The sequence below is a fragment of the Syzygium oleosum genome, unplaced genomic scaffold (assembly GCF_021117445.2).
Source record: "Syzygium oleosum isolate NSW1041296 unplaced genomic scaffold, Sole_v2.1 Sole_v2.06, whole genome shotgun sequence".
Lineage (NCBI taxonomy): Eukaryota > Viridiplantae > Streptophyta > Magnoliopsida > Myrtales > Myrtaceae > Syzygium > Syzygium oleosum.
The window spans coordinates 5,716,744-5,742,611 of record NW_026607490.1 but is presented as its reverse complement, the minus strand read 5'-3'; the positions used below and the strand labels follow the sequence as shown (position 1 = coordinate 5,742,611).

The following is a 25,868-nucleotide window of genomic DNA, read 5'->3' as shown; positions in this document are numbered from 1 at the left end:
TCCGATGCTGACATGACTCACCGAAAATCTGACGTGGCTTGCCGGAAATCTGACGTGGCTTTTTTTTTTTGCCGGAATTTTGGCCGGAGTCACTAAAGTTATCTCTTTTCCTCTGATTTGGTACCAAAGTGATCCGAAAAAAACTTATGGCATCAAAGTGATCTCCGTACACAACTTATGGCACTTATAGTGTCCTTTTGCCATTAATTTCGAAAGACGGTTTTAAAAGTCTTTTATCTTTTTTTTCTATTTGTTCGACGGCATGAATATACATTCCATTATGTTGCTCAATCTATTTAAATATACACTCCCCTTTACTATCAGCTATAGCTTCTGGCCGCCCTGTCTGAATATAAGCTACGGGACTCCCCTCTACCATCAAATATATTTATTGATATGAGACCTCGTAAGTAAGTAAGCGTTCTACATCGCCTAGGCAGGGCGTTCTAGTCTTGAATATAAATTTTGGGACTCCCCTCTATTATCAGCTATAGTTTTTGGTACGAGACCCCTGTAAGTTGGTATTAGAGCTCGGCGTTCGGTTGACATTGTCAGGGGTCACTCTCCCCTAGTGGCTAGGCGAGTCCCCTGAGGCGTCGGTGAGGAGGACCGGGTATTGGTACGAGACGCTTCCTGTTTACAATTCAGTTGGCTCTTCAAAAAGCTGACATGTGGGCCCGCTTGACACGTGTCGATCTCTGAGTGGAGTGTTTCAAAGCTGAGTCGGCAAATATGATGTATACAGTATCTTCTCGCTCCGGAGGAACCCCCCGCACCGCCTTGCGGGACGCCACGTCAGCACCGCGGCCCGTGCCGAATCTGCCGATTCACGATCGCAAGAATGTCTCCTTTCATTTTGACTAAAAGTCAAAGCCCAACAGAGTCCCGGCGACGCCGTGCCGTTTTCGGAGCTGCTTCGTACTAGGAAAGCCCCCACGTGAGGAGACGGCGCTTCGCTGTCCATTCCGCCTCCCGCTCCTGCTCCCGCCGCCGCCGCGCCGAAATGCCCGCACTCTCCCTCCGCTCCCCCGCGGCGGGCCCCGTGGATTCGAGGGCAGTGTCGGTATTTCCGCGGCGAGTGGCCGCAGAGGATTAGGATGGAAGAAAAAAGAGCGGCATTGGCTGAGAAACGGCAAAGATCGCGCATTCGAAATATTTGCGGCGGACCGCAACAGAAATGGGGTATTCATCGACGAGAGCGATGACGTCGCCGCCGCCGCCGCCGCCGCCGTCGAAGCCGGTTTGACATCTCTCCGGTCCGGACTCTCCGTTGCCTCCTCCTCCTCCCTCTCCTCTTCGCCTTGGGGTTTGGGACTGGCGAGCTTCAGGGTAAAACCAACAGTACAGATTACTTGTTAGTTTGAACACTTCCTGTTATTGTAGTTGAGCTTGCGCGCGGTGATGGGGCTGCGCGCGGTGCGTAGCGGCGGTGAAATGAGACGAGTACATGGGTCGTTTATATCTGGCTGCAATGAGCTTTTCTGTGCCATGTTTTTACTCTGTTTTCCTTTTCCTCGTCGGGTGCCGCCGCATTTTTGGGTGGTGGATTTGGTTGCTTCTTGGTTTTTCACGCTCGTCACTCTGTCTTAGGAATAGGGAGAATTGGAATGAGCGGAGAAAAGCCCCGCTACTATTCTAGTTTTGTTCTTAGAATCCATTCTTGGAATAATGGCATTAGATCGGAGGTCGTGTTCTCATTCTTCATTCGAAAGCCGCCTTGGTGAATATATATGAAGGTGCCGTTGCTAGGAGGAGCCCTTCGGGTCGGCCTTTTTGTTCTTTGTTGCTTTAAATTCTTGAATTTTAGATGAGCTGCAAGAGTTGAAATGAGTAAGGAAGTCGGTAGAAGGCAGTCCATTCATACGTTACCCTGAACAAACCGGCATATGAATAATGTTCTCTCAGACTTTCTCAGCACCCTTAAAGCAAAAGTCCATTAAATTCGGAGTCTTTAATTTTCTCCACGTGTATTGATACTGACCTTTGTCTTTCAACGACTCGGTTATGCAGAGCCATGCCGACATTCACAGCAATAGCTTTGAACAGGCCGTTGGAACCTGGGGCTTTTAAATTGGTCGATAAAGCAGTCGACACTTCAAGCTCTTCTCCTAATGCTAAGCCACCAAAGCCCAACCCAGTGTTGGAGTCGAAGCTAGAGAGGCGTAACAGTGTACCGGCCATTGGAAGGAAAATTCAGCTGCCTCGGCTAAGGCCGTCGCTGTATGCCACTCCTGAGGTGACCCCTCTTCCCGACTCACCTTCCTCGCTTCCTTCTTCGTCCCCTTACATCATCAATCACAAGCGGCGTGGGCCAAGACTCCTGAAGAGTTTCTCACTGGACAGTGCTTCCTCTCACCACAAGGTCCTAGATGAAGAGAAGTCCAATGGCAACATCAAAGATGCAGAAACTTGTTGTCTTGCTAGTGAAGAGGATGTGGCTGTCACATCAAAATTTTATCAACATATTGCGGATAGGCATGTGATTGGGGCTGATGAAAGTGAAGTCGCAACCTGCAAGGACTTAAAGAACAGGGTTTTGAATGCTGGAACTGGTAGTTTGAGCTGCCAAATTGTGGAGGAAAATGTTTCTGCTAAGCCTGTTGCACTGGCTACTGAAATTGAGGGGAATAGTGAAAATTTCTGTCATCCTTGGGATTCCTCTAGTCATACAGGTAACACTGATGGAGAGGAAAATCGCATGACAGAATATCTTTTGAAGTTTGAAACTCCTGTGGTGGAGTTTTTTGATGCTTGGGAAGGTACTTTAGCTCTTGTGCATCTTTTTATGATTTCTTTCATATTTTAAGTTCTTTCTTCTTGTGTGTATGTTGTTCAAGAATTTTTTACTAGGATGTCGTCCATTTTGATTTATGAAAATATGTAACCATGTTCTCTTCTCAATTAGAATTGTATTGTGTGTGTGTGTGTGTGTGTTTGAATCTGCCTCAATGAAGCCACTCTCTCTCTCTCTCTCTCTCTCTCTCTCTCTCACACATTACTCAGGGGGTGCTTGCACGTGTTTTTGGTGACAGAGTGGTTTTTCGTTCATGGGTTGAGCTTCTCGTAATCTTTGTAAATCTTTCTAGATAGATTTTGGCTGCTGATGCTAGTCGTTTTATTGGGAAGAAATCAGTGCATATGAAAAGAAACATGATTATCCTTAAAATTTGCTGTTATTTGATCACATGGTAAATGAGCTGATTTTCCCTTTCCTCTTTAGAGTTGTCATCTGAGGGTGGAGCGCTGTTTTCTCGTCGTGATCTTGAGGAGGAATTACGTGAGATTAGGTTGAGTTTATTTATGGAAATAGAGAAGCGCAAGCAAGCAGAGGAAGGTTTGGCCAATTTGCAAAGCCAGTGGCAAAGGATCAAGCATGAGCTATCCTCCATGGGACTGACACTGCATGCAGGTCCAGACATGGCATGTGAACAGTTGGAGGTCGATTCCCTCGAAGAGTTGTTGCAACGAGTTTTTCTTGCACGTTTTGTATCAAATGCCGTTGGGAGGGGCATTGCAAGGGCAGAAGTGGAGTTGGAGGTGGAAGCTCAGGTCAAGGAAAAGAATTTTGAGATTGCCCGATTGTTGGAGCGGCTTAACTATTACGAGATTGTGAATCACGAGATGTCCCAGAGGAACCAGGAAGCTTTTGGTGAGATTCCTTCCACTTTATGCCTTTACAATTTTTGATTTGTGATACGTATCTTTAGAAGTATTAGGGATCTGGTTCTCATCTGTTACATGTGATGTTAAGGATATGCTTACAGATGCATTTGCTATCATGCTATAGCTTTGCTTTAACTTTTAGATGTTCTCTCCGTTCTTGAAGTAATTAGAAACTGTACATGCTGAATCTTGCCTTCGTAATATGTTTTTGCAACTCTGCTTCTTGCATGTTGAGGTTCTTACTAGAATGTCCTAACTTCCAATTCCAGGGCATTTACTAGGTGATGTTGGACATGTAAGGGAAGAAACACAGATGATATGAATGGCGAGTGAACATGATGGGTTAGCCATTCTATTTTGTTAACATGGTAGAGACCATCAACCTATAGGAAGAGACTTGAATGTTGTCAATTGTAAAATCCTTGATATTGCTTCAATGTAACTCAGGGAAATGGGAATACATGATTGGGGAGCAGGCGCATCATGTTCCTTGATTTTGTTGTTCATGTTATTTCCACTGCCCCAATTATCTCGATTCTTTTGGAGAATCAGCTTTCTGACAATGGTAGATACGAACATCATGTTATTCTTTATAATTACCACCATGACTTGCTGCGCTAGATTGACTACTACATAGAACTATTGAATGTTTTCATCATGATTCGATGGTAAGGCAAATATAGGAGATTGTTCATTTATTTGTGTAATGGGTGCGACATGTCAATGCTGGCAAAAAGTTGCTATATACTGGCGAGAAGCAAGTCAGATGGAGGCAATTAAGTTGATTTTTTGTTTTCTTCTGCATCTTGTAGAGATGGCTCGGCGACTCAAGCAAAGAAGGAAAAGACGGCACAGATGGATTTGGCGTTCTATAGCAGGTGCTATATCACTTGGTACTGCAGTGTTGGTGTGGTCGTACCTCCCAGCAGGACAAGGGTCCTCCACCACTAGCCATTCTCTGGCTATTGCGCAAAGCAATGAAGCCAAATAGTGAATCCCTTCTTTTGAACTTGACAAAGTTGCAAAAGGGAAGGGTGCTCAACTCTGTGAATATGATTTTTTGAACTTTGTCGATGCATCGTCCAACAAATAATACGAGAAACTTATGCTGTTGCCATGCACCATCTGGAGGCTGATGAAGGGTGTGATTATTTTTCAAGAGATCACACCCAGTTCATGTGCTTTCTGGGATGCACGAGACAGGTGGCCATTGTGTTCCAGATGTGGCTTTGGAAGGAAGGTTTCAGCACAGGACAATAGTACGGATTCGTGCTAGTTATTGCTGCGATTCTAGAAAAATTTGTGGAAGGATTATGAGCTAGAGTGGCTGGTCAAGGTGTTCCGGCTATTGTTTCAAGATGCTTTTACGTTGTATGTGTTGTCAAAATCTTCTTAAGTTCTCACCTGACGTTTGGCTCGTGGAACAGAATAAGGCAGAAATTGAATGCTATTCCACAAAAATCAAACAGAGCAGAAATATCAACAGGATACACATTCCTTGGGTTGGTTCTTAGAATGGAATGGTTATTCCAAAATTATGTTCTTTCGTTAGGCTAACTAGAATTGCACACTAGCGTTGAACATTTCTCAACACCACCATATAAATAGGTGAAGGCGCATTTAATTCGACACAAGCATAACACGAAATGACACTACTCATAGGAGTCTGATGAATCTGACAGATCAGATCAAAAGTCAGAAATAGTTGGCACGTTGCTTTTGGTGTATTCAACCATATAGAGGCTAAAGGATGAATGTTTCCAACGAATTTTCCTAAACATTGTGCGGACATATTCGTGAGAGTGGCAACTAGGGAGTGAATCGATGTGATCATCTCATTTAAAACCATAGGTCAAAGTTCATCTTTCATCGCGTAGCCAGTACCGAATTACGTACAAAAGAAACCCGAGGCAGAAGCAAGATACACCCAGAATGACCACGATTCTAACCCACAAAAACGATTCAAAAGCTCTCAGCATGAAAGCACTCCAAGACCAAAACCACAATGCAGAAAAAGCCGACCCCAGGAAGGCGCCCACGACCACCTGGCTGATTGTATGTAGTTGCTGCGAGACCCGTAACCATGACTGCCAAAACAAGTTATGGTACAAATATCAGAACCCAACAACATTTTCAGTTTAAATTTAGTAGAAAAATCAGTCCTTCAAGGCAGAATTGTTTCAACAAGGTAAAAGATGGTTATAGCAGGCACCGTTTATGGTTAAAAATCTTTAGACTCTTCACCTCACGAGTAAGTGTTGGACTTCTATTGCACTGGATATAAATCTAATGCAAAAGACGGATTCGAAAATAAAAAATCTGCTTCTTTGTGGTTTCACCCATACAATGAATTAGATACAGCTGACGGGTACATTTCTTTCAAAATCTTGCGTTATCATGCAATTCCATTAAAGTCAATCAGACTTCCAGTCTTGCAAAATTCTGTAACTGTGCCACATGCATGAGATTTACTACTAATGGCACATTTCTAACTCCAGTGTACCGAATGAAACCATGGGCTAGTTAAGGAAAATCCTAACATACATCGACTATATCAGAATCGAGAACTACTTCACACATCAGTACAAAACTCGCAATTTGCTTCTATGCTTCTGCATAAGAAACTTCGCACGAAATGGACCAGAACTTTCAGACGCCATAATAATAATTATTTGGCTAAATAGAATAAAAAAATTGACACTATCATATGCATATGCAAGAATACAACTTCTCAGAGTTTCGGCATATATAGATTTCACCAAATTTCCAGCTCTAGGATTATATATGGCATTATAAGTCGAAACAACTTCACCTCTTGAAGCTGCAGACACGACTACACCAGATAAAAGCAAAAACACAGGGATACTTACCAGATATGAACCAAATGCCAAAACAAGCCCGCTGATAATCAGAGTAATCTCGTTAATTCCAAACCATTCACCTACTGCATGAGCATACAGGAAAGCCAGCATCAGAATCTCAAAATTGATGAATATTAATAAGCTAGACAATATTGAACTTCACAAAACTGAGGTTCTGAGACTATCACTGACTTTAGACTCACTCTCTCTCTCTCTCTCTCACAAGGGAAGAAACACGGTTAAACCATAAGACAGAAATTCAAAAGTTATCGGTTCAAACTGCAAAGATTTATTAATAGGACACTGTAAATAGGCCATTAAAGGCCAATGTGAAAATGTAGATGAGTGAAACAAGGACATTACAGGAAAGAGTAGAAGTAGTCATCAGTGTGACAAATGAAGGACATTAGTCAGGAAAAGTCTAATCTAATCATCCTGCAGGAAACAAAGTTCCAATCATCGATCCACAATTCAGACCCAGTTGACAGATTCTAGTCTAGGAAGAACAAATTGTTGAATTTGCACAAGCTGATGCTGCCTTACAACCCTCCATCACAATGGTAGCTGATTAAAGCATAAGACTTTCATGAAGAAGCAAAAGTTATCCTATGTTTCTCACTCTAAGATAGTGCGATGATCGATCAAAGTGAACCATAGATTAACCTGATACAATGGCAAACACAACTGTGAAGAAGATGGACTGAGCATGCGAAGATGGCATCCCAGGGTCCGATCTCGAGGTGGGCACTGGCCTTTCTTGATTCAGTATTCGTTTGAGTACGACCGAGAGAATGGTATTTACAACCGAACCCATAGCAGCCCACAGAGATTCAGCATCATGCCTCAATAAAATGATGGCACCAAAAACACCAGCAACAAGCCACTTGCTCTGCAATCAACAGCAAAGATTTTCTAGGAAGTTAACACACAGGGTAAATAAGTATACAACTGCCTATAGCATTCTGAGCTTTTTTGAATAGACGAGCCAATCATGCTATAAGAAGCTACTGTTTTACAAAAAATGAAAATATCCATCCGACACATTTCAAAGCATGTGGAGAACTTTGCTCTTTTACATTATATTTTCTTTTCCAACCTTAATCGGGCTTCGATTGGTGAGAGATTTCCCTGACAATTCAACTCCAAGAAGGTAGTACAATCACCAGAAACTTTCAAGCAAACAGAGAGACGAAACAGGGATGCACAAGATTAACCACCCACCTAGTGCAACTAGCGTGGCTTAAAAGAAGAACCCGGCAACTGTAACGATCAAAGCCTTGTTCCTATGTACCTAACACACAGGACACACTATCGCAAACTGTAATTTTTACGAACAGAAGGCGCAAGAAAAACGACCCAACGGAGAAGGCACCAACCAGACGATTAAGGGTCGATTCCAAGCCACCAGCCACGAAACCAGCCGACCCATTCGTAAAACCTTCCTGCTCAAGAATCCTAACATCCTCGTCGCTGCCACTACCGCTCCTGAAAGAAGCAGCTCTCACGGTCCCAGCCATGCGCATCCGACTCAAGACTCCGTCTTTCCCACTGGCGAGCACGCTCGAGCCAGACCCACCATGGCCAATCGATTTCAAGCGGCGAAAGTCGAACGCCAAAATGTGATTCGGCCTCAAAGATTTGTACTTTGAAGAAGAAGGAGACGTGGGTAAGGCATTAAATCTCGGTTGGTGAACAACAGCCGCAGAGGTGGGCATCTTGGGTAACGTGGGAGCAGAGAAACAGAGGCACATGCAGCGAGAAGAGGCCAAAATTGATCGACATGTCGAAATCCGCAAGTTTCATTATGTGGGGTGAAATTTCTGATTGAAGAGGAACGGATTAATGGCTTTCGGCGATTGGCTGCCGAGAGGGAAGTTCCAAAGGAGGAAACTTGGATGCAATGCAAACCTAAATGCCGTTTTCTGAGAGGGATCCAAGTCACCCCTTTTGTTCTTTGGTGTTCTTTTTTTGGGGAGGTTGAAAAAGACACTCGGTGAAAAAGACACTCGGTCATCACATTGTGTACTTAGAGCAGATGGGGTCATTATAACAAAAACAAATCATAAAAAAAAATTGAATTAAACAACCATCGGGTCTGAATCCGACTTATTTTTATTGCCTCTTGGGATGAAGCCCGACATGAGTCAAGTCGAGCCGAGTCCCATTCGCTCCAAATTATCACTAGACTCTTGTCGGCACCGTCCTTATTTTATCACTTGATAAAACATGAAGTAACTTTTTAAGAAGTAATGAAAAGAATTTAATATTTAAGTGCTTATCGATCTCATAATTAACAAGCCAGTCAGCAACGTTTTCTTCTTAAAAGTTATGTTGCGCTTCGATTTGAAGTGAGAGCGCAACAGTCTTCTGATATGTTTAGGTAAAGTACTTAATCATAAGCTTTAGAGTAACAAGATCAATGATGGCTTTGGAGTCAATCTCGATGATGATTTCGAGAAAACTAAGTTGTTTTACGATGTTGAGTCCCAATTACAAAGCTCAAAATTCTGCTCGTATCAACGAGCATATTCCTCAGAATGCGGCAAAACCACCAATTCATCGAAGAGCAAAATTGAAAAATGATTTATAACCGCTTGAGCTAAAGCTAATTAGGTTACCGAAATAAAATTTGAATCGAAGTTTGTTTATTGTTGACGCCTAAATTTTTGGCTCATGTATTAGCCAATCATTTCATGAAAAAATTAGGGATCAAATTTTGACACCTAAATAAAAATCGATATGAGCATGGCTTTACATTTACATTTAGGAGCTATATGAATTTAAGCTTAGGATTAGTTTTACTACACGAAGCAAAGGAGGCGTTGGAGGGGGTCCAAAAACGAGTTGGAGTGCTATTTTCACATTGGATGACAAAATGGAGAAGTAAAAGTTGAAAAAGTAAAGATGGTGGGAGATGGCAGAAACGTGAAAGTGACGAGTGCCGTGCTATGGGGAAATGGCGGAGGAGACAAAGCCGCCATAAATAAGTAGAGCCCACACGCGAGGTAGAACGTGGACAGGAAAGACAGCAATCATGAGTCAAAGCTGAGGAATAGCAGAGAGAGAGAGAGAGAGGCGGCTATACCCGTATTGTCAATTTTCGCACCTGAAAAGAAGGTATTGGCACAGCCAGCAGACGATCATAAAGGACTAACACGTCTTCAACAGAGATGTCAGCGGGGAAAAGGGCAAAGAAATGCAGAGCAAACGCAGAAATCACGGTTGTCGTACTAAGAAGATTTAATCAAAGATTCACGGCCGTGCATTCCGCCGGGTGAACATTCACGCGGGCCATTCATGAACTCTGCAGCGACGGTTTTTGGAAGGGATCGCTCCGTCAAAGCAAAGCAAAGAAGATCGTGGTTCTTAAATGCTCAGATTTGAAGACAGATCCATCCACCAACACAGCTTCGGACTCCTTCACCGGAGGGCAAAAAAGGAGGCAAAGAAAAAAGACGCAGAGAGCAATGGGGGAAAAGGGTGTTTTTCTTGTTGGGTCTGTCGGGTCAAGCGGGATTTCCAAGTGAAGGACCGTGAGTATTGGAGAGGAAGACGACGTTCGGTTGAAGAACATTCTTGGCCATGTTTGATTCAGTATTTAAATGCTGCTTTAGAGCTCTAAAGTTTCTTAAATAAATATGAAATTATTTAGCAAGTTTTGAGGAGATGCAATTACATCTCTAAAGCTCTCCAAGAGCCTTTGGCTGAATGATGAAGCCTCGGGGAAGTTGCATTTTCGGGATGCAACTTCACTGTTCATCGATTACTGCTCATCTTCTTCAAGCTTTGGGTCCAGCGGCTGGTGACCGCCGCCTGAGGGGTAGCGCGACCCCGGCGACTGTCACTTAGGGTCACCGGACCTCGAACGTCGCCTGGGTCGCGAGACCCAGGCTAGTCGCGCGACCCAAGGCGTTGCCCGAGGTCCAACGACCCCAGGTGGCGGCCGCTGGGGTCGCGCGACCCCTAGGTGGCGGTTGCCGGACCTCGGGCGTCGCTTGGGTCGCACGACCTAGGCCAAGCGTTGCCTGGGTCGCGCGACCCAGGGCGTCGTCCGAGGTCCGATGACCCCAAGTGGCGGTCATGCGACCCAGGCGACGCCGCCTGAGGTCACTGGACCTCAGGTGTCGCTTGGGTTGCGCGACGCTTGAGGTCGCACGACCTCAGGCCACCTCACCTGAGGTCGCGCAACCTCAGGCCACCTCCCCTGAGGTCAGGCAGCGGTGGCCAGCGACTAGATCTGGCTGTCGGCGGTTGGCTAGCGACCAGATCTGACCGGCGGCGGTGATCGGTGGGTGAGCTCCATTGAGATTGTTTTTTTTTCTTTAAATATCAGCAAAAGTCTTTTACAAAATATAATTTTTACCAAACGGTATTTAGGCCAAAGTTGTTTTCAAATGTGATTTTAAAATACACATTATCAAACACTACTTGTATTTCGAAAAATCCTTTTAACTTAAAGGCCTTTACATTTTTTCAAAAATATTTTTCCAAAGTCGAACTAAACGGCCCATTGAACCTTTGTCTCCCCGAGGCATCCTCTTTTCACCAACCCCGCTCAATCTTCATCACCCACGATCATCATCATCGGCATCTTGAATCTCCTGGACACTCGCCTCGTCAATCACCCATCATCAACGATATCTTCCTTCTTTTATCTTCAACCCCACTCAACCCATCACCAAAAGACTTCCCCCTTTAATACAAAAATCTATCTTCAAGCCATGTCCATCACCACCATCCGCAATCGATAAACAAAAAAATTGCAAAGTAACGTTTTTTTTCATTCATTTCCACCATGCCAACCGTTGGCTATACTCGTAGGACGGTCAATGCTGACTAGACCGTCAGGTCGGCGATTTTTGGCTTAAATTGCTTAAATTGACTATATTGAAAAATCATCAAAAGGTTAAGACTGCATTGGCCGAAGTAGAAAGTTTAGAATTAAATTGGCGGTGCCATACAATAGATTTTAAGACTTTTTAGACAATTTTTTCAATTTTACTGACTATATGTGACATCATTTTTGTGTGTGTGTGTGTTTCAAACCATTTTTGCACTCATTTATGATCAAAATGAACCTATTTACTATAAAAAAATCACTCTTTTCTTAAATTTTAAATGGATGTCATGATGTATCCTATCGAAATTATATATGACAAAGCATGTGTCTTTAGGACGAATTATGATAAGGGAATGGTTCTTTGAGAGACTATAAAAGACCTTGGCTGATATTTGTAACGAATGACATTTAATTGCAAGAGAATAATATTTTCTTAAATTTGATGCTGTGCTTCCGGCATTTTCATGAATATGAACGTTTTCCACGTAGAGTAGCAACCCTTTTTCCTCGAGTAAACCATATATGAATATCTCTATTCATGGTTCATCCCCGACGAGGCACACGGTGATGCTGGTGTTGCGGGGAGGTGGGCGAGAGAGCACGGCATTTGACGATGACCGGTTGGCCCAGCTGGCGTTTACGGGCACGCCCTTGGAGCTAACCACCTTCACCGTCAGGGTATGGCCGTTCATTTTGAGCCGTAGGCGATTGACCTTCGTGAAGAATGGCTTCCTCTTCTCCACCACCTGAGGCACACTGCCAGTGCTCTTCGCCGACGAGGTCTTAGGAGAAATGGGGAGGAGGGAGAGCAATAGTTGGAGACTAAAGGTTTTCTGGGGTTTTCGAACGAATTGCAGAGGGTTTGGTTTTGATTTGCATTTTTAAAAGATTAGAAAAACGAAACCTGAACTGAACCGACAAACTACCCAAAATCCTTTACCTATTAGCCGAACTGAAAAGACTAGAAATTTTCGGTTCGGTTCGGTTTTTCAGACCCCTAGTACTGACTATTGCCACACCCACGTTACAAAATGTCAGGACCTGCGTGCTATTATTGAATAGCCCTCCACATGGTGTTTATATGTTATGATAGTGACTTCCTACCTTCAGTTTAATTATGCTTCCAAGTTCTTAATCTGTAGTTGGCTTCATTAACTTTTTTGCATGTCTAGATCCTCAATCGATGGTTGTGAATGCAAATTGTTATTTCATATAGTACTGATCAACATTGTACGTAACTTTAAAATTAGTTTTCAATGTCAAATTGATGGTAGTAGGGGTAAAACCTTTCATATGTTTCGAATATGTTATTGTACAACTCTTATGGTTGAGTTTCTAATTTCGGTTTTGATTTAGTCGAGTTTGACTCATGCAGTTTTCTTTGGATGGAAAGCGTACTTCATTTAGCTTTCTTGTTATATTTTCCGGGCATTGATACATCAAGAAAAATTCGATCAATTAACCAATGCTGGTGGGGGATATGCCAAAGAAAAATCCTTTAAAAAAATCCCAAACGTCAAGCCCTTCAACTTTCAAGTCTCTTGCATTTTCCCGACACAAGATAAGACATAAGAAGTAATACAAGTGAGAAAGCCACACCTTCATCAAACTACGATAAGCACACTTGTGACATACATATTTCAATTTCACTATATACTTATATATATGTAATATATTTATTCGTGAATTTTTTGCGATTTATCTAGGCAATCTTCTTCAGCGAAATGACCACATTCACAAATGCGATCTTTTCCTTGGACATGTGATCGGCGAGTTGAGCCCTATACCTCAGATATGAACGTTAGTTTGATTTCTTTTCCTAATCCAAATTTGATAAGAAGAATCTTGCGGATTGCGTGGATTGTTTGAGTGCGGTTGTTATCTTTATTTGATTGCTTTCTTTTTTAAATAAAGAAAATCCAAAAATATGTTAGTTATAATTTAAATTTAAAGTTTGCATGTTTAAAGAATCCTAAATATATCCAAGAGAGTAAGATAATTATTTGATTTAAATTAGGATTTAGAGTAGCATATTTCCTAGTTTAAATTAGAAATTGTTTTAATCTTTGTGGATTATTTAGGATATTTAGATTTCGAATTTCCATGAAAATCCCAAAAAAATGAGTCACTTTAGGACAAATTAAGATAGATTGCATGTTAATTTAGACATTTTTTTATTCCGAATTTTATGAGAAAAATACAAAAAATAAATCATTTGTTCGCCATTAGAATTAGGTCATGTCGTCGCATGACATATAGTTCGCATGCTAGGTTGCATTAATCGCATGTCATTTTTTGCACGTCATTGCATATAGGTTAGTTTGCATTTTAATAAAGCGCAAACCATAAAGAACATCTTGAGTGCCTTGCTTTGTTAATTAGAAATCATATTAGGATTGTCTGTGTGATTTTCTACTAACAATGCAGACGCTTGCATTGCTTTAAGGTACGTCATTCTCCCAATCTTGCAATCTATTTACTGTTTTCTTGGGTGTTAAATTGGTGGTTTGCGCACCCGCATGAACACTTTACATATTAGTGATTAGGTAATAAAATGGATCCAGACTGCATAAATATTTTTGAAAAGAAAAGGTACTGAAAGGGCGTTAGACTAGATCTAGCGTAACCAAGTCCCCCGAGCTTAAAATCTCTGGTTCGTAGGAATAAAACATATCTCCCTATGTTTTATTTAGGTTTCTAATCGACCTACCACAAATAGATTAGTGGCGACTCCAAGCATGAAAACTTTTGCATGTTAAAAATTTAAACCCTAAGTTGCGAATTGGTAGGGCTTGGGAGGGCCCGAGTTAGGCTTAGTCTTAATAAGCCATTAGCTTGAGAAATTTAGGCCGCGACATCAGTAAAATATCTTAATAAAAGTTATAGTTACTTGTTTATTTAATTGGCTATGCAACTATTGCATACCGCTGATACATGTTGTTTCCTCTCATGTAAATTGGGTCTACACCATGTCCAAGAGGGAACACTTTGTGCGCTCGAAACACCTAGTAATTTTATCTCTTGTACTCTTATTTTCTCGAATACATTCCTAAGGAAGATATAAAATTAATTATGTAAGGTTTCCAAATTGCATGTTGCTTTCGTTCCAACAATTCATGTGAAATTTCTAGCTAGAGGTCACAAGAAAATTTTTTAGGTCATCTAACAAATACCGTGGGTACTCTACTATTGGGAATACATCATTGATTGTAGGGATAATGACACAAATAGTCCCTGAAGTTTGGCCCAATATGCAATGTCGCTCCTGTACTTTTAATTTGTTCAACATGATTCCTGAACTTAAGCATAATGTTCAATTTGGTTCATGAATTTTTAATTTATTCAATGTAGTACCTGAACTATATGAAAATATTTAATGTAGTCCCTAAACTTGAATTAACGAAAGGACTAGTTCAAGGACTAAATTGAACATGTACAAAAAATTCAAGGACGACATTTGACAAATTAAAAGTTCATGGACCACATCGCATATTGGGTTAAAGTTTAGGGACTACAATGAGCAAATTAAAAGTTCAAGAATCAAATTACACATTGGACCAAAATTTTGGGACTATTTGTGTCATTTTCCCTTGATTGTAATCATTAATCTCATTTTATTTCCAATTGATGGTTATGATTGGTCTGGGAGTGCCAAAACAAAAATTACTCCGCAAGGACCAATAAATCTCACTGGATTCCGCAGTAGGATATTACATTTTTACTAGAGGCAATAAGAAAAATCAATCGTAATTTGTATCCTAACGCCTGATCGACTATTCAGGTACTCTTTTGATTTTCTTTTATTACCTCGGAGACCATCTCATTGAGAACAGTAGCTAAGAGCTCCCAAAAGTGGCAACACTCTTCGCTTGAAGGATCGTCGCTTCTTCGACCCGCGAGGTCAAAACCATACGTCCTCCCACCACCAACTCTTGCCCACTACACTCCAAGAACGTTGAGAAGTCCCTCTGGAATTGCTCATAGTATGCCCTAATCACACTCAGAGGGCTCGACCTCGCAATGTATACGTTGCCTTTGTTTCTCTAATCCTCGCGGCACCTGAAGAGAGAGAGAGAGAGAGAGAGAGAGATTGTTTCCCAATCACACCCTCTGTTTCTTCCTAGAAAAGAGAAAATTTCTAAAACCCTAAAATTGACTTTCTGAGTGTCTCAACCTTTACATACTTTACTTTATCAAAGAAAAAGAAAAGGTTAGACATTGATGTTTCCCATCGAGTTGACATATGAAACTATGGGCCAAAAATTTACCTGAGAAAGCCACATGAGGCAGTATGAAGAATGAATGAAGTAGAGGCTCTCCTGAGCGAACAATCTCCCATAGAACGAACCAGGAATACCACTGAAGAAGCATGCCAACGTCGTTGACGCTCCGTACTTGCTCTTCATTTGTTCACTCAGCTTATCTTGGAATCTCGGCAAGAAGCTGCTGAAGAGGGTGTTGAAATTGTTCCCCGGGAGATCGTTCAAGAACACTATGAACTCCGGCAGCTCGTGCTTCTTCACATTGCAGAGATTGATGATGATGTTGATGGTCTCGAACACAGCGAAGAGAGTGTTGGGGCCGCAGGAACAGCCCAAGTCTGCGATGGCAAGGCTCGTCGGGAAGGTGGCGTTGGCAGTGGAGTAGAGAGCTGTAATGGCTGCCTCCATAACGGGCTTCGTCAGCAATATCACCTTTTTCTACAAAAAAGAAAAAGAGAGCATTGACTCAACAGAAGATAAAAGGTTTGAGTCTTTAGTTTTTTCTTTTACAAAGAAATAAATATCATTTGTCAAGAATTTCTTATACTGGCGAACATATCCAATGATATATTTTGGAATATGTAGCAGTTCATATAAAACTCTTGAATATTGCGTATTGCATGCATTTTCTATGTTAAAGGGAATAGATTTTTCTTATGTTGCAATGATCTTGCAAGTTCTTGCACTTTTAGGTATGTTACATGGTCTCAAAGAGCATGGTCAAATGGTGTCTTTTGCATATAGAATTTCAAATCTCGGTGAACAAAAGAACCCTAGTTTGATATAGAGTGAAGCTATGGTATTGGGGTACATAATGACAAAAGAGTGTAATAATCGATCTTTAGATGCACTCACTTTAATCCAAGACTTTATGAGCCCAAAATAGGGCAATGAGAGATGTACCTGAATCAATGAGTTGTTTGCATAACTTGTTTCTCCCATTCCTCCATTCATGTGCAATACTTGCGTGAATTCCATCTCTCTCTCTCTCTCTCTCTCTCTCTCTCTCTCGTGTTTGTGTGTCTGGCGTTGCTTTAGTTGGCCTGCATTTGAATTGGTTGGAGGCTCTTCTATTTATTGACATTTTTGGGGTACTTTGTCTCGATGCCCTCATTTAACTGTAAATTGAGTCCATTTCGAGGGTGAAACACGCATGTGCATGAGCTTGCACGGACATGTCCACTTCAGCATAAAAGCGATGAAGGGAAATCACTTTGCTTTTGAATTTTAAGAAAATGTGAGCATTGGACATGAGCGTATCATTATCAGGAAGACTTTTGGTGGTGGGAATTTTTGGTGTGAGTTGTATATGGCTGTTGAGTTTGTGACTTAGTTTTTTATGGACATTTACATATATCGTTTTGATGGATTATAGAAAAACTCTTATATTGTAACCATGTGACTTTTTATCAAATATATATCTACGTATATATTTTGATATCGCGTTGAGTTATGTTTATGATGAGGCCATGTCCTTTGGGTGAAAGGATGGCCAATTCTGGCCAACCGGCATTGACGTGGCATGACCGGCGCTGATGTGGCATGGTTGGCGCTGACGTGGACAATTCTTAATAGTGTTAGCGCCGGTCGTGCCATGTCAGCGCTGGATGGACAGAATTAGCACAAATACAAAAGGTTTAGGACTCAATTGGCCCAAAAAAAGTTTAGGACTTTTATGGCACAATTATAATAAGTTTAGGACTTTTTTTTTTTGTAATTTTCCCTTGCATGAACGGAGGCCCACTTTGGCATAAAAGCGATGAAGGGAAATCACTTTGATTTTGAATTTTAAGAAGATGTGAGCCTTAATTGGCATGTTTTTCCCGTTCAATGATCCATGATAAAACGGTTGCATAACGTGCATTCTCCTTTCTTTGTTGGCGTGACGTCTCACCTTACGCATTGAACTTGGGCCTATGAGGTCGTGGGATATCTCGCACACATCTCATGAGTCGATAAGGACACGAGTTTAAATCTTCATAAATGACTTTAAAATGAGATTCCTTTGTAAGTTATTCGATGAATTGAATATATGTGCTAATTTAAACGTACAAGTTAAATCCTATGATTGGCCATTATGTCAATTCACGTGGCCAAAGATATGGAACGCATCTAACACCAACTGGAGAAACAAATCATTTCCACCTTGCCATATGCGAATAAGACTTATTATTTAACTAAATCATAGGAAAATAAGCATCATGGTTAGGTTGAACTTAGAAATTCAAGATTCTTTAAAAACTTCTCGTTATTATGCATTTAAAAAGTAAAATGTTCGTTCTTAAGTCCAAGTTTCATTGACATACTTATATCTTGAGATGCTTGTTGTTTGGACATTGCATAGTGTATTGTTACGTGAGATCTGCTCAAGGCTGACACAACTGAATTGGTCGAGGAAAAGGAAAGGCCAGCGACCAAGCATTCCCGCCCCAGAAAAATATATTTGCTAATTGAAAATAACGTTCAGTTTGTATTTCGAGGATGCCAGTTTTTAATGAGAAGGTGAAATCAAGAAATGAAGGTGACGCAAAGGCCTTGAAGGGCCGATGTCTAACAAGTCAAAGTTTGCATTCACATGATAAGAAATTTCATAAATTGGAAGGGCAGAATTACCAAAAATGTCATAAACCTATTACAATTGTGCCAATTCAATCATAAACATTTTGCATTTATGCCAATTGAATTCTAAACTTTTTACATTTTGTGCCAATTTAGTCCATCTTACCGCTTTTGGTTGGAAATCTTTGACATGGACGCCGGCTGTCTTATGTGGCGTGGTCAGTGCTGATGCAGACATTTTTAAATAATATGTAATAATATTATTTATTTTAATAATATTTTAATGTTTCTCTTTCGTTTTTTTTTCTTCCCTTCTTCCTCTAACAGGTCACTAGATTTCGTCGACCAGCCAGAGGCAAGGGTCGGCGAGCTCGATCTTGTTGTCATTGGGTGAGGCTCGCCCTCGCTAGATTTGGCGAGCGTGAGCCTAGCCTAGCCATTGGCGAGGCCTACCTCGCCTAGCGAAGGCAAGATCAAGCCTTGCCTAGCGACGGCAAGGGCAAGGCTGACCTCACCGACCCTCATCTCTGTTCGGTTGCCAAGTTCTGGCGACCAATTAGAGGAAGAAGGGAAGAAAAAAAAAGAGAAAGAAAAGAAAAAAAACAAAAAAGAAAAAAAATTCGAAAATTTATTAAAATATTATTTAAAAATGTCCACGTCAACGCCGGCTGTGTCACGTAGAATGGCTGGTATCCATGTTAGCGATTTCTAACCAAAATTAGCCGGATGGACTTGATTAGCATAAATGCAAAATGTTTACGACTCAATTAGCCAAAAAAAAATTATAACTAGATTGGCACAATTACAATAGGTTTAGGACTTTTCTAATAATTTTCTCAAATTGGAAAGACCGGAAAGTGTCTCAAACAGAAGAATCAAATTTTGAAGTATCTAAGTATGGTTAAGGTTGTCCCTTCAATATAATCATTAAGTCAAAGAAGATTGCGCCAGATGATGATTGATCATTTACACGTCACTCAAATAAACACGAAAGTAGTTGGCGTTCTAATCATCACTTACGAATTTTTTGTTCGGATAAACAAGCGAAAGTTGTGTCGTGCATCATTGTCTCACTCGTCTACTCTTCTTATTATTAAAAAAAGTGACTTTCAATTAAAAAAAGGGCCATGTGCTATTAATCAAGAGAAGAGAAAAGCATAGAAGAGGCAGGCAGAGAAGACAAAAAGAATAGAATTCAAGTTTGGTGAAAGATGGACTTTGTCTTATCAAGAATTGGCGTTGTCAAAATGACTCAAAGCTCACTTGGGTCGTACATGGGTTAACTACAGTGCAAAGACCGAGTCGTTATGGGTTTAGAGAAGCAAAGCCAAACTAGATTTGAATTTTAATAGGTCTGGATTTCACCCGCTTGTAACCCATGTTAAGCAAAGGGGAGAATTGAAAAGGAAAAACAAGTTTGAAGACCGAAAAAGATAAAAAATTGTGATGCTGATCGAGATCGAGAGATTGAGAGAGAGCGAGCAATCATAACCCTATAATTATCCGATGATATATAAGGTTTCGGTAGTAGAATTATATGGTCATTGTTCGCGTAGTTGGTAGAGTGAGATATTGATTATATAATATTGGTTGCTTGATATGAACGTCATAGACCAATCACGAGGAAGCCATGTAAGCTTAAGAGGACGATTCATTTAATTTTATAAGGTGGAAGATAGGCCTTTAGTTAATATAATACATATGTTTCGATTTTCGCCGTATTATACTTAGGAGAAACGATTGCAGTGCCCAAGTATTTTATGGCTATTGTCGTTTATATCTAAGGCAATGCTATATTTGTAACGTATGCATCTATCCGTGTATGTTTACAAAATGACCAAAATCGACCTAAATTCGCTAGGAAACGTATAGAAGTTGAACCCAAAAAAAAAAAAGGCGTTGCCAATTGCTTGTGAACTTGTCATGTTAAGATGCTAAATGCAATCTTGTCGTAGGCCGGCAGCTTAATTCTTGACCTAGCCAAAAAAAAAAAAAGGAAATCTAGATCCGCAACTTTGACCTTTTTGTTTTGGTTTTAATTTTTTATTGGTCGATTTTTGTAGATCTTTTAATTGAAATTTTTTTTAGATTTTTTCTAAATCTAATCTTTTATCTGACATTTAATGTTTTTTACTAATATAAATTTCCCACAATATTGATGTGGATGGCTGAGCAATGGCTGTGATGACATTTGGACACATTTTCAACTCACCTAATCAATTTAATCTAGTTCACCTATTTGACAGGTTTATTAAGAATGGACTGACTATTACATATTGAATAGAAATTTCTTTTTGCTGAGATGTACATGCTCCCAAGCAAGATTATTAAAAAAAAAGTTGCATTTCACAAAATTCGTTCAAAATTTAGTGACAATAATTCGTCGGAAAATTACACAAAGGAGATGGAGTTAATATCCTAAGCACTTTCAATCCTCAAGTGTTAGCTTGATACGAATGCTGCAAATCCCATATTCAAATCATAGTGACTCCCATCAAAATAATCTTTCAAGGCCAAGTCTGTCATCATACATGATAGGCATGGATGGCCGTTTGTGTACGCCATCCATGTTATAGGGTCCTTGCCAAAAATTCATTACAAAGTTCTCTACCTTACTAAGGATAGATGGTAGAGGTTATAGGGTCCTTGTCAAACTCAATTATACAAGATCTCGTCACTTTAAGCGGGTTCTTGCTATGTACGCCAAGTCTCGTGGTCATAATGACTATCCTTCAGAATCGTGGCTTGGCAGAGTGAGCTCATTTGCTTTGGTTTTCTCTGAAAGATCTATGATTTGGCAGCAATTAGGCAAAGCTAATCGGTGGAATAATATCAATCGCGTTCTGTATCGGTCAATCGCTTTGATGAATGAATCTATTACGGATGTCATTACATTAGCTTAGTTGCTTGTTTACGATCCCTTGCTTGAATCAGAGTCTTTCTCATAGAGCATTTTCTTGAAGCTGAAGGCCTCTTCATATTCCTTGACGTAGGGTAAAGGGGATAAGTGAGCATACCTTTCGTTGAAGTCAGCTAATGAAAGCAACATTGGAGTTCAAAATCTCTCTTCCTTTCGGTAAGCTTAGTACTCGAGGGAGGATACGAGAATATACTCCTTACCTTACACCTAGCGGTATCTCTTTCTGTATCGGCTTTATTTCTAAGACAAAAATTGAAAATGAAACAATCAAAATATTTTCTATCTGTAAATTTATCTAGATTCATAATATCATCATCTTCTAAATAATTATTAATAGGGATAATACCTCCTGCATATCAACTAATTTACCTATATGTATGTTGTTGTAATTATAAGAAATTTTTTGTTTATTATCTATATGTAATGGTATACATAACTATGGGAATCCTTTTTATTTTCAAAAGAATAGATTTATATGAGAAAAGGTCATTATCTATAGAATTTTTGAAAGTTATATTTTTTATTGGTTAATAATTTGATTCAAAAGATTTTTATGTCTTAATTCAGAATGAAAAATTCCTTGTGAAACAAAATAATCCTTTATTTCATTCTTAAGAAAAAGAGATGTTCCGTGATATTGAAGAACATATCTTAACTTATACAAGTTAATAACTTGGGTTTTATAAAATTGGTAAAATACACATATGCTTGTGAGAAGGAGGATAAGTAACAAAAAATTTGTGAATTCTTCTTATTAATAGGCGAAATAGATTTTTCTATAGTCTAAATAAAGCGAATTGTATATTTATTTGTTTCATTATTGTAAATGTATTGATCAACGACGCAAGGTGCCCATGCTTTTTCAGGGTAAGAAGAGGTCAATAAAATGCCTCGAGCCATTGCTCAAGTACTGGGCATTACGGTGCTGAAGTAATCCATGCTATACTCTTAGGAAAAGCTCGAACAACTTTCAACAAAAGGGTACCCTAGACCCGAAACCGACATAGGTGGGTAGGTAGAGAATACCTAGAAGATCGAGACAACTATCCTTAAGGAACTCGGCAAATTAGCCCTATAACTTCGAGAGAAGAGGTGCCTCCTCACAAAGGGGGTTGCAGTTAGGGGTGAGCATGGTCCGGGTTGGGCCGGTCCACCCCCTAACCCTAGGACCAACCCGCACAGTGTTGGTCCTCAATTTTGGGATCGAGGACCGCCCGTCGGTTCCATGGACCCGCCCAGGAACCGGACGGCCGGTCCGGTCCGGTTCCCGAGCGGGTCCATGGAACCGGTCCCACCAAGTTTTCCTGGACAAATACAAAAAAAATATGTGGACCAACATCGGATCAACGGAACAAAAAGAAAAGAACATAACTTTCCATACAATTCCTATACTATGATCGGTTCTATTAATTAACGACATCATCCATAAATCAAGTGGGTACCCATCAAATGAGTGTCCAGAGATAAGAGAGCAGAGAGTTATGAGTGTCTAGTTACGTTTTTCTTTTTTAATTTTTTTTTGGTCAGATTTTTTTAATTAAAATTTTAAAAAATAAATATATTATTATTATATTACCGGTCCGGTCTGGGTGGGCGGTTCCACACCGGGAACCGGGAACTAGACCGATACCCACCGGTTCCAAAAAATTGGAACCGGGAATCGGACCGGTCCCCTTGGGAACCACCGGTTCCGGTCCGGTCCCGGGCGGTCCTGGGCGGTCCTGGGTTTTTTGCACACCCCTAGTTGCAGTGACCAGATCCGGGCGACTGTTACAAAAACACAGGTCTCCACTAAGTCGTAAGATCGTGATTGGGAGTTGACACCCGCCCAGTGTCGGAAGGTCAAGGAAGTTGGTGTCCTAATGACAAGGGAGCCGAGGATCGAAGCCCCGGTGAACGGCGGCCGTAACTAGAATGGTCTTAGGGTAGCGAAATTTCTTGTCGGGTAAGTTTCGACCTACATGGAAGGCGTAACGATCATGCATTGTTACCCCCACCTATGGAAGAATTTCCATGAGAGACGTTCAGTGAACAAGGGATCATGACAACTGCTTTGGAATGGAGTAGATTTCATTACGGCCATTCGCGAGCCTGTCTAGGTTGTCCAAGGTCATAAGGGCTTAGATATGTTTTCTTGATGAGCGAGGGACGAGCACGGAGATTGGGGCAATAGTGTCCCGTGGAGCACTGCCATAATGGGGTAGTTTTCCATGCAAAAAATGCCCCATGGGACATTAGGAGGGGCAGGGCTAGTATTAGGGTATGTAAAAATGCCTCCAACTGATGATGAACTAAATAACAATCTTCGAAGTGGTCATATTTGATGGTTGATCGGTTCACTCAAAGAGACTTTTTTTTTTCGATAACCTAGGGACATGGTGTAGATACTTAGTTACCTAGAGACCTATGAAATATCCTACAATCTCTATGAACCGGCTAAATCGAGGTTTTTTTTTTATTTTTAATCTATGTAGGTTGCTCTGACCTAGACCAATTTGAAAGCGTTTAGCGAAATTTGAGCAGGTGATCTCCAATTTCTGAGCTGGAAATTCCCAACGCTCCTGTCACGACCTTTCCAAAGGTGAAGTACTCAAGGGAAAACTAATAGATTACTAAGCCAAAGGCTTAGAGTCAAGTTTATACCAATCACAATTTTGGGGTTTTGACTTAATCAATTTAACATGCAATTCATTCAATTAGAAGTCACCACCAATTAGTTATTAATAGGTTGATTAGGCACCTAAGTAAAGCGTGGGAGATCACTTTACTTCTGCGAACCAGAGATTTATGGATACAGGGACTTGATTTAGATAAATCTAAAGCCCTTTCGTTACATTTTCTTTTTATTTTCAAAAAATATTTTGCAGGCAATTGACATTTTTAATTTAATTGAGGTTTATGGATAGTTATTTTATCATGCTTGCATCACCAAATTTTCACTGGGGAGAATCATAATTAAGACAATTTTCAATCATAACATGGATCTCTTGAAAATGTTAAATGAGAGATTTTCAATCTGAAAGAATTTTTAGCTCATTCTCATTTAGAAGCTATTTTGTCCCATCCATTGATGCGAAAAGAATGAGAAACACTTGAGATTACCATTATGATCATGTTGACAAGGGTCCGATTTTTCTCGTAAGCGGTATAACCTTGTCAATCTATGAGGTCTTTCGGTAGGACCGTAATGTAGGCTTGGTCAATGACTTATGAAATGGTTAATTCAATTCATGGCTATGAAAGGAACATTCATAATGGATTATCTCAGCCGGGATTACAAGTCAAGAACCCTACAAATAAGATAAAAACAATATTGTCGACACCTTCTTCGAGCAAATCTTTTAACATTTGAAACTCCTATGTTAATATAAGTGGCATAATCTAATGAGACTTTGCAAGGGGCATAACGTAAATTCAATTAAGGGTTAAGAAATGAAAAGATTGGTTAGGGTCAACAATTTTTCAGTGAAGGGGTTTCGAAGTTGGTGATCATTTCGGACCAATCTTCTCCTCCATTGGGGATTATCTTCTCTTGTAGATACTTCATTGACCACGAGAGTTTCACATTAATTCTTGAAACTTAGGAGATCATTGCTTCTTTGTTGACGATGATTTTTACAGACTTGACCTTGGGCCACATCTTTTATTCCTGTCAACAGCTGGGCTTTACATCAACATTTTCTCACTTTTTTTTTTGTTGCTTTTTTTTCCTGCCTTTTTGGCTTTGCTTTTTTTGCAAGATACTTCTTTGCAGTAAGGACCCGTTAGACTATGACTTTTTGTGGCTTCATTTGCTTTTGAGTGGCTCAGCACTTTTGGACTCTACGGGTCTTTATTTTTAGCCGATGCTCTGAGATCTTCCTATTTGAGTGTGGCAATTCATCTATCTTGCCCCAGTGTGGGGATGTCACCAACTGGGATCTAAAAACGAATTTGCAGGCTCAATTGGGTTATGCAAGAAGTAAAAGTGTGTAGGATAGAGAAAGAAATGCAATTCATCATCTTAAGGCACTTAAATTCTCGTATGAGTTTATCTGCAACAAGATACTTGAAGATTGATACAAGTGAGGGCAATTTTTTTATTTTATATATTTTTCTCAGCTTGTAATGTTAACTTTACCTCCATTTTGTCCTCGCTGTGGGTGGTTCTTGATGGGTTTAATTTTAAAAAAATTCCAAAAACTCAAGCTCAAATAGGTTAAACAATGGTTTACCTGCATTGTTTGGGATACAAGAATAAAATGCCTCTCGTTATTTTGGTTTGCATATCTTTCTCGAAAAAACCCTTTACCTTGATGACATGAAATTTATTGCACTCATCTCATAGTGTATAATCAGGGGCTTGACCTTCCTATCCAACCTTGCTTCCATCAACTTCAAATAAAAAAATATAGTCGAGTTTTTACAATTTCTTTGCACCGTTCTACAATTTTCAAGATATTCATATTATCCTTAGCATAGGTAGCTTTTATTTTTTTTTGCTAAAGAAATGGTTGAATATTCAAAAAACTAATGCTAAAAATATTAAGAATCATTTATACTAATCGGATTTACTAAATAACAAATGGCCGAAGAAGATATGACAACCTGTGTGGCGGACATAGAGAACAAGATAAAGCAAGTCTTCACCTTTTTTCGACAACTCTCGAAATAAGTGGAACATCTGTCAGTCCACTTAGACCAACTCACCATGACTCCGCTTCTTCATCCAAGACCAAGGGTGATGATTCAAATGGAGCCATCCAGTGTCAACCCGAAAGACA

General features: G+C 40.3%; 2 protein-coding genes and 1 pseudogene across 5 annotated transcripts; 1 reads left to right on the top strand and 2 right to left on the bottom strand.

Annotated features, from left to right (window-relative positions):
* The first annotated feature begins 780 nt into the window (after positions 1-780).
* LOC115680094 (uncharacterized) lies at positions 781-5,163 on the top strand. 4 transcript variants are annotated; one of them, XM_056312153.1, is made up of 5 exons: positions 782-1,329; positions 2,011-2,236; positions 2,363-2,759; positions 3,221-3,649; positions 4,476-5,163. In XM_056312153.1, exons 2-5 carry the CDS (start codon positions 2,015-2,017, stop codon positions 4,652-4,654), a joined length of 1,227 nt encoding a protein of 408 aa, XP_056168128.1. In that variant the 5' UTR covers positions 782-1,329; positions 2,011-2,014; the 3' UTR covers positions 4,655-5,163. The 4 variants fall into 4 exon arrangements, with proteins under 4 accessions (XP_056168127.1, XP_056168128.1, XP_056168126.1 ...); XM_056312152.1 differs by having other exon boundaries at positions 781-1,329; positions 2,011-2,759; positions 3,933-4,508; XM_056312151.1 differs by having other exon boundaries at positions 784-1,341; positions 2,011-2,759.
* Positions 5,164-5,473: 310 nt separating this feature from the next.
* LOC115680095 (lipid phosphate phosphatase epsilon 1, chloroplastic-like) lies at positions 5,474-8,483 on the bottom strand. The gene is made up of 4 exons (XM_030603833.2): positions 7,901-8,483; positions 7,188-7,413; positions 6,534-6,607; positions 5,474-5,750 (listed from the first exon to the last, which is right to left on the bottom strand). Exons 1-4 carry the CDS (start codon positions 8,273-8,275, stop codon positions 5,523-5,525), a joined length of 903 nt encoding a protein of 300 aa, XP_030459693.1. The 5' UTR covers positions 8,276-8,483; the 3' UTR covers positions 5,474-5,522.
* A 6,658-nt stretch (positions 8,484-15,141) lies between these two features.
* On the bottom strand, positions 15,142-16,613 carry LOC115680126 (S-adenosyl-L-methionine:benzoic acid/salicylic acid carboxyl methyltransferase 3-like; annotated as a pseudogene).
* Positions 16,614-25,868: the final 9,255 nt, after the last annotated feature.

Excerpts from the sequence above, each read along its gene's own strand:
- LOC115680094 (XM_056312151.1), top strand. The coding sequence starts at position 2,015 with ATGCCGACATTCACAGCAATAGCTTTGAACAGGCCGTTGGAACCTGGG. Across the intron at positions 2,760-3,220 it reads GTTTTTTGATGCTTGGGAAG|AGTTGTCATCTGAGGGTGGA; the intron begins GTACTTTAGCTC and ends TTTCCTCTTTAG. Across the intron at positions 3,650-4,475 it reads GAGGAACCAGGAAGCTTTTG|AGATGGCTCGGCGACTCAAG; the intron begins GTGAGATTCCTT and ends TGCATCTTGTAG.
- LOC115680095 (XM_030603833.2), bottom strand. The coding sequence starts at position 8,275 with ATGTGCCTCTGTTTCTCTGCTCCCACGTTACCCAAGATGCCCACCTCT. Across the intron at positions 6,608-7,187 it reads TGTGTTTGCCATTGTATCAG|TAGGTGAATGGTTTGGAATT; the intron begins GTTAATCTATGG and ends ATGCTCATGCAG. Across the intron at positions 5,751-6,533 it reads TGGCATTTGGTTCATATCTG|TCATGGTTACGGGTCTCGCA; the intron begins GTAAGTATCCCT and ends TTGTTTTGGCAG.